General features: G+C 35.9%; 1 protein-coding gene across 6 annotated transcripts in view; it reads left to right on the forward strand.

Annotated features, from left to right (window-relative positions):
- LOC115212037 (plexin-A1) overlaps positions 1 to 8,703 on the forward strand; it is a 695,010-nt gene that overhangs the window by 552,463 nt on the left and 133,844 nt on the right. For all 6 annotated transcript variants that reach the window (XM_036502774.1, XM_036502773.1, XM_036502772.1 and 3 more), the window contains one exon: positions 2,599 to 2,707. In XM_036502774.1, coding sequence (XP_036358667.1) covers positions 2,599 to 2,707 — 109 coding nt within the window. The remainder of the gene's footprint in view (positions 1 to 2,598; positions 2,708 to 8,703) is intronic.

Raw genomic sequence — 8,703 nt, forward strand, 5'->3', positions numbered from 1 at the left:
GAAAAACTGAAGGATCGCCACAATAAGTGTGTGAATCTGACAGGGGCATATGTTGAATAAATTCATAATTAACTCATGCTCCTGTATTTTCTCTTGCCCAAAACCAAGAACTTTTCAACATCCCTCATGTGCATGTATGTGTGTGTGTATATCATCATCATCATTTAACGTCCGCTTTCCATGCTAGCATGGGTTGGACGGTTCAACTGGGGTCTGGGGAGCCCAAAGGCTGCACCAGGCCAGTCAGATCTGGCAGTGTTTCTACAGCTGGATGCCCTTCCTAACGCCAACCACTCCGAGAGTGTAGTGGGTGATTTTATGTGCCACCGACACAGGTGCCAGACGAGGCTGGCGAACGGCCACGCTCGGATGGTGTTTTTATGTGCCACCGACACAGGTGCCAGACGAGGCCGGCGAACGGCCACGCTCGGATGGTGTTTTTATGTGCCACCGACACAGGTGCCAGACGAGGCTGACGAACGGCCACGATCGGATGGTGTTTCTTACGTGCCCACAGCACGGAGGCCAGTCGATGCGGTACTGGCTACGGCCACGTTCGGATGGTTTTCTTGTGTGCCACCGGCACTGGTACCACAAAGATACAAATTCCATTGATGTTCATCTATTTTGATTTGATTTGATTTTCACTTGCCTCAACAGGTCTTCACAAGTGTCACAAGAAGGAAGGAAGGTATGCACAGGTGAACTGACAACGTCCCAGGTAGGGGCCACGGGTTATGGCCTGACTAGTCTTGCCGGGTCTTCGGATGATGTTTTTATGTGCCTCCGACACAGGTGCCAGATGGATGGTGTTTGTTACGTGCCCACAGCACGGAGGCCAGTCGATGCGGTACTGGCTACGGCCACGTTCGGATGGTTTTCTTGTGTGCCACCGGCACTGGTACACAAAGATACAAATTCCATTGATGTTCATCTATTTTGATTTGATTTGATTTGATTTGATCACTTGTCTCAACAGGTCTTCACAAGTGTCACAAGAAGGAAGGTATGCACAGGTGAACTGACTACGTCCCAGGTAGAGGCCACGGGTTATGGCCTGACTAGTCTTGCCGGGTCTTCGGATGGTGTTTTTATGTGCCACCGACACAGGTGGCACATATATATATATTATATATATATGAGAGAGAGATTCATACACACACACTTGCTCTTCTGGTTCACTGTGTTACTCCTACTTCCATCTTCCTTGTTCATGGTACCAACTAGACCTCATCTGAGGCCATTCCTGGTTTTGTAATACAAACTTGTTGTTTTAAAGTGATATAAATTAAGACATTCTACCAATATTTCAGGTTAATTTATGTTCCAAACCTGCTCAGTGATGACAAAATTATTTTGACATACAATAATTATTATTTAACTTTAATCAAATTTCTAGATCCTTATGCAAATTGATGAAATGAATACTAATTTTCAAAAGAAAAATATTTATTACTTAAAATTAAATAAAACAAATTTCTCGTTTGTATAATTGCAATAAATATGGGTGACAAGTGTTGTAAATTTTATCAACAGATGCAATCTACTCTATTGAAAATCTATCTTAGCATAATTTCATTTTTAAAAAAATGTGTAATTTTTTGGAAGTTATAAGAATCAAAATAGGTAGTAAGACATCAAACTGGAGTTATGCCTTTCTCTCTTTCATCAAGCCTAGTGTGTGCACTTATCCTGTAGGTCTCTTTTACTCTTTCTCTCCTTTTCTCTATGTGATGTAAATTCCATCAGGAGAATTCATCCAACCTACCAACCAATCTTTATATAGGCGATTATTATGTAGAGACTGCTAATGACAAAGATATTCTCATTCTTTCAAAGAATTATTTGAAACAAAGACAATGTATCTCAACAGAAATATAGTAACAAAGGGGTTAATTGGTTATAAAGCCAGTTGTTGTAAAGTTGCTATATTGTCCAATAACTCAGACCTAATATGCTATTGCTGCTCATCTTGTTATATTTACTGCCAGAGGGATCGAACCTAAAGTTGATCCTTGTTCAAGGGTCAGCTTTAAAGGTCAGTATTGACAGCTGGGTGGGGGGAGGCCATGTTTATGTGGTTATCCAGGGGTCAATAAATATATATTTCAACAATATGAATATAATGTAAATGAATTTTTATTATTCTTTATCACTTCTGTTAAGTATTTTCATCAAGTTTCTTTAAATATTTTATATTAAAATGCCATAATGAATACAAAAGAATTGAGGAATTATTGTTCTTAAATCAAGGAATTTTTTGTTATACTTCTTAATTTTCTTACAGAATTTTACATAATGGGTGTCAATTAGTTATCAATGGTTCCACAGAAATGGATCAATGATACGAGAAGTTTGGGGTCCCCTGTCTCAGATTTGATATTAGATTGTGTTGGCAGAGATAATAGAACAGCACCAGAACTGATCTCACTTTTGAGCAATTATTACTGTTTTAATTGTGTAAACTTGTTATACACCCTCCCTTAAAAAAAAAAAGAAGCAAAAAACAACATTACTTATGGCTACCTTGAATACAGGGTATCCTATCTTTCCATGTTATGAAATACTGTTCTACATAAGTCTCCTTTTTCATTTCAGTTGCATGCATTGTATCCAGAGCAAGTTTCCTTGTAACTGGTGCATCAAAGAACATTTATGCACCACAAACAAGACGAAAAACAGTTCAGACATTGTTCTTGGAAATGCTGTAAGTACATTCTATTATTTTGTGCATTTTTCTCTTTCCTCTCTTTTCTGACAGAGATAATTACAGATCTTCAGCAATGCTCCTGTTTCTGTCCCCCTTCTGTTTCTTTATACCCTTTCAACACTTGGCACAAAGCCACTCCACTCAGTACTACTCTCCACTTAGTTGAGGGGTCTTGCCTTGCAAGTTACTTGGTGACCTCACTGGTGTTGGTGCCATGTAAAAAAATTACCTAGTGTACTCTATAAACTGGCTGGTGTTAGGAAGAGCGTCCAGCCATAGAATTTATAGCAAAGAACATAGTAGAGTTTGGTGCAGTCATCTGGTTTGCCAGCTTCTGTCAAAGCTTCCAACCCATGCCAGCATGGGAGACACACATGAAACAATAAAGGTGATCATGTATTTTTGTGTGTGTGTTTCCATATTGAACAATATTATTTACTGATGCTGTCGTTTGTGTTACTAATTTTGTAATTTTAAGAATATTACAACAAATGTGGGTATCATTTTAACTACATCATCATTGGTTGTTTTGCTACTACAACTACTATTGCTGCTGCTGCTACTACTACTACTACGTCACCACCATTGCTACTGTAGCAACTACTATAGTTTTTATATTATACTATTTCTCTATATTTCATTAAATGAACCAAAAAGATGTCTGTCAACTGGACAGAACCGCTTTAAGCTTTGTTGCCAGGTGTTAGAATTGAACCTTGCTCCTTCTTGTTTAACCTGTGAACAGAGATAGTACTTTCTACACTCATTCTAACTCCTCTCTGTGTCTCTCCTTGTCACTCTCCTGTCTACCTTCCTATCTTCCTTTCTCTCTCTCTCCTCCCCTCTCAGCCTTACCTTGTCTCCTTCATTTCTATCTTTCTGTCTTTCATTCTCCCTCTGCTTTCTCTCTTTCTCTATCCCTCTCTAACTCTATCTTTTCATACCTCTCTCTCTCTCTCTTTTATATTCCTTCCTATCTTCTCAACCTTCTCATCTCTTGTCACATTTTCAATCATCATCTCTTTTCTGTATCCTTTTTTCTTCCCTATTACCTCTCTCCTTCATTGTCCCCTAATAACTCACTCTTCTTCTCCTCCTTTTCTTCTCCACCACCACCACTTCTACTACTCCTACTCATGTAGTGTGCCACCTCCCCTCTCAAAAATCCCACTCTACCATCCCATTCACACACACACACACACACACACACACACACACCACACACACACACACTCCATATTAAACTATAAAATTTCCCTAATTGCCACAATTCACCAAAATTTTCCTCTCAGAAAAAGTTCTTGTCTCATTCTATAAACTCTTTCACTCATTTCTTTCCTTTTGTTTTCACCACTTTTTCTTCCTTTGTCATTTCATTCTATTATCTTTTTCTTTGCTATTGTATCTTAATTCCTTTTTTTTTTACATGTGTATGTATGTGTATCTATATTTCTTTATGCATGTGTACACCCTTTTGCAATGACTTTCTGAGCATACTAGCTCATGTGTATACACACATACACACACACACGTGTACCCACATATATTTACATGCACACACATGCACCCATATATATTTATACATACGCACACACAGATATGTATGTGTAGCTATGTGTATATATAAATATACACACACAGACACTTAAAATTATGCTGATATCCATATATATATATATATGTGTGTTTGTATAGATAAATAGATAGATAGATAGGAAGGTAGGTAGGTAGATACTGAGATACCATATATATAGATATATATATATATATATATATATATATATATATATATATATATAGGAGAGAGAAAGAGATAGATATAAATATGAGCATGTACTCATATATACAATTACACACACACACACAGCACTCAGTGATGTTTCTAATCACTTGCTGAGAAATGTATTATATCCCACAATCCTCTGTTAATTAAGATGCAAAAACATGGATAATGACATGACTGGATAATGACATAACAATAAATTCTTTGATTTACTCTTCTGCTTTGAATATTGATGCAAAATCAGTATTTTTAGGGGGAATGGAAAATTTCTGGAATCAATACTAGTAGTTTTCAAGGGATTGGCAAGTCTAATTGAATCATGTAAGTATTTTTAGGGAACAGGCAAATTTAATGGAATCAAATTTAATGGAAACGGAAACCACATGGTTGGGAAGCAAACTTGTTACCCACACTGCCACACCTACATTTATATGTATATATGTATCATCATCATCGTTTAATGTTTGCTTTCCATGCTGGCATGGGTTGGACAGTTTGAAAAGCAGAAAACTACACCTAGATTTCTGTCAATTTTGGCATGGTTTTTACAGTTGGATGCCCTTCTAAATGCCAACCACTTTACAGTGTGAACTGGATGCCCTTCCCAACATCAACCATGCTGCAGAGTGGACTGAGTGCTTTTTATGTGGCATAAGCACATGCTAGATCAGGTTTGGCCTGGATTTTACAGTTGGATGCCCTTCCAAAACCCCAACCACTATATAGTGTGGACTGGATATTTTTTATGTGGCACCAGCACTGGAAGGGTCACCAAGAAACTTGCAAGACAAAGATCATTAAAGAGGGGAGAGGGCATTGGAAAGGTGATCTTGTGCCAGATCTACATATCACATAATCACATGACCAAGCAGGCTATGAGAAGCTGTTACACATCGCTGGTCACAATGCACTTTTCTGTTGTTTTAACCTTAAAAGATGTCACCCCACTGGCTAGGCATGCAGGCCAACAATCCCTTCACTGCTCGAAGGGGAACTGGCGCAATGTGAAATGAAGTGTTTTGCTCAAGAATACAATGCACTGTTCTGTCAGGAAATTGAACCCACAACTAAGTGATTGTGAGTGCAACAGCCTAGAAAGAAAGAATGAGCTAGCAAAACATGGTAAAAAAAAATAGGATCAAAAATCCTTCCTGAGCCATAGGTTAACAAGACCAGTTTCCTGTATTCACTGGTATATAGAGTTATCATCTTGCTTGGAAACAGTTGAAGGCTGGTGACAGGAAATGCATTCTTCCATAGAAAATCCTTCTCAACAAATACCATCTGACTAATGCAAGCATGGAAAAGTAGATGTTAAAACTAATGATTATTATTAAGAACGATATCCTTTGCTTTTTAACATGGTAGAATGTGGTGTGAAACAGATTTGGCTGCTATTTCTAAATAACTGAGGTATTATATTAATTAAAGACTCACTTGCTGGTTTTAACCAAACTAATAACGCATTGCTTGTAGATTGATAAAGTTTAGCATTAAAATTGAAGGGCTGTAGAATCTACTTAAAATGGCTTTAAGGGTAGGGCATAGACAAAAGAAAACCATTATTCTAAAGGATTAAAAATAAAATGTGGTTTAGAAGTATGCATGTGTAGGAGTGTTAGAAACAAGACAGCCAAACTTACACACTGTTATTACTGCAGCACATTTCACAATCTACCCTGTCTTCCATCCAATCTTTCTTCTAAGGTCAGTTACCACTATTATTCTGCTGTAGAACTTTGGTGCCATTAAGACTATTACAAGATATAATTAGTATTTCCTCTTCTTCTTTCCTTTCTTCTTTTTTTACTGTGTGTATGTGTGATGTCCTTATCTTAATTAAATAGTACTTTCGCACAAAATCTTAATCCTTCAGTTCAAGTAACCTAATCCAAGTTTTTAAATTTTCTAAATCTTCTTAAAAAAAAAAATTCATTTCCTCCCACCCACAAACATTACGTGGCCACTCTCACTCTCTCCCCCCTCTCTCTCTCTCTCTGTACTTTATACTCATTTTTATTCTTGTTTCATTTCTTAATCTTTCTTTCAATTAGTGGATGAAATGCTTAGTGGCATTTTGCCTGTCTTTATATTCTGAGTTCAAATCCCACCAGGGTAAACTTTGCTTTTTCATCCTTTCAAGGCCCAATATTCTAAAGTATCATTCAAGTGCCAGGGCCAGTGCAATTGACTTGCAGCCCACCCCAACTAAAACTGCTCGCCTCATGCAAATTTGAAACCAGTACAGAAGACTGGAAAAGACCACATCATCACACACATACCCATGTATATTTGTGTATATGTGTTTGTAGTTATGTATATTCAACATGCTTTTTTCAGTTTCCATCTACCAAATCCATTCACAAAACTTCAGTTGGCCTAAAGTCTAAGTGCTGCACAGTGGTACTGAACCTAAAATTATATGGTTGGGAAGCAAGCTTCTTAACCACACAGCCACACTTGCACCTGTATATGTATATATAAAGTGGAGAGATTCAATGGATATAAATTAATTAATTGACAAAAAGTACCTTTTGAGCATTGGGCCTCACCAAAGCAATGACAAATGACTGAGACCTTTTGGTAATATGCCATGCTGGAGCATCAATATGCCATGCTGCACCCATTAAGCCAAATGAAGTCCTAGTTATGGCAGATACTGGTGTCATGCAACTGGCATCCATGCCAGTGGCACATAAAAGCACCCATTATACTCTTGGAGTGGTTGGCATTAGGAAGGGCATGCAGCCATGATAACCATGCCAAATCAGACTGAAGTTTTGTGCAGCCCCTCAGCTTACCAGCCCTGGTCAAACTATCCAACCCATGCCAACTTGGGCAACAGACGTTAAATGATGGTAATGATATATATGTATAGATATATATATATATGTATAGATATATATATATATGTATAGATATATATATATATGTATAGATATATATACATATGTATAGATATATATACATATGTATAGATATATATACATATGTATAGATATATATATATATGTATAGATATATATATATATGTATAGATATATATATATGTATATATGTATATAGTATATATACTATATATATATATATATATATATATATTATGTGTGTTGTGTGTGTATAGATATATATATATATGTATAGATATATATATGTAGATATATATATATGTATAGATATATATATATATATATATATATATATATATATATATATATATCTACTAATTATCTTTTTTAATAATTTGATAAATATTTAAAATAATATAAATTGATTAATCTTATGTATTGGCTTAAGTTTTTCATTGTATGATTTGACTAATAGTGGTTTTATCTCTAATTTAATATAATATATAGATATATATATGTATAGATATATATATATATATATATATATATATATATATGTATAGATATATACTTTGATACTTTGATACTTTGATAGGTTTCGGCCATTATTGGCCCAGGCCATGTCTAACTTAATAGCACCACCTGGTGAAGTCTTTCAAGTCAGAATTTGGGCACTATGGCCCACTCAAGTAGAGAGTTATTGTTTACAGAGACATATCCGGTTTGTAGGGGGTTTATCGGGATTTCTTGAAGGAATCTGTCCAAAGACTTCTTGAACCCTATAGGGTCAGTTCTGTTTTAATGTGTTTTGGTGTAATGTTAGAGAGAGCGGGGCCAATTGAGGTGAAATAATTGTGCCGTATTATTGTTATGAGATGAGAGTGCGATTTTTGTTTTGGGCGGATGGCACGGGGCCCAAGCCTTGGATGTACCTTGAAGGTGATGCCAACATCATTTGGGCAATGCTGATGGAATATTTTCCACATCATGCAGATGATGTAGCGCTCACGACGACGTTGGAGAGAATAGAGTTTTAGCTTTTCTAGTCGACCCCAATAGTCGAGGCCTGTCATGCCATCTATCTTTTTTGTGATTGCCCTTTGCCATATATATATATGTATAGATATATATATATATGTATAGATTTATATATATGTATAGATATATATATATGTATAGATAATATATATGTATAGATATGTATATATATGTATATATATGTATATATATATAGATAGGATATAGTATATATATAGGTATATATATGTATAATATATGGATATATATAGATGATATATATGTATAGATATATATATATGTATAGATATATATATATATATGTATATATATATAGGTATATA

Source organism: Octopus sinensis, linkage group LG5 (genome assembly GCF_006345805.1).
Source record: "Octopus sinensis linkage group LG5, ASM634580v1, whole genome shotgun sequence".
In the NCBI taxonomy this organism is placed as follows: Eukaryota; Metazoa; Mollusca; class Cephalopoda; order Octopoda; family Octopodidae; genus Octopus; species Octopus sinensis.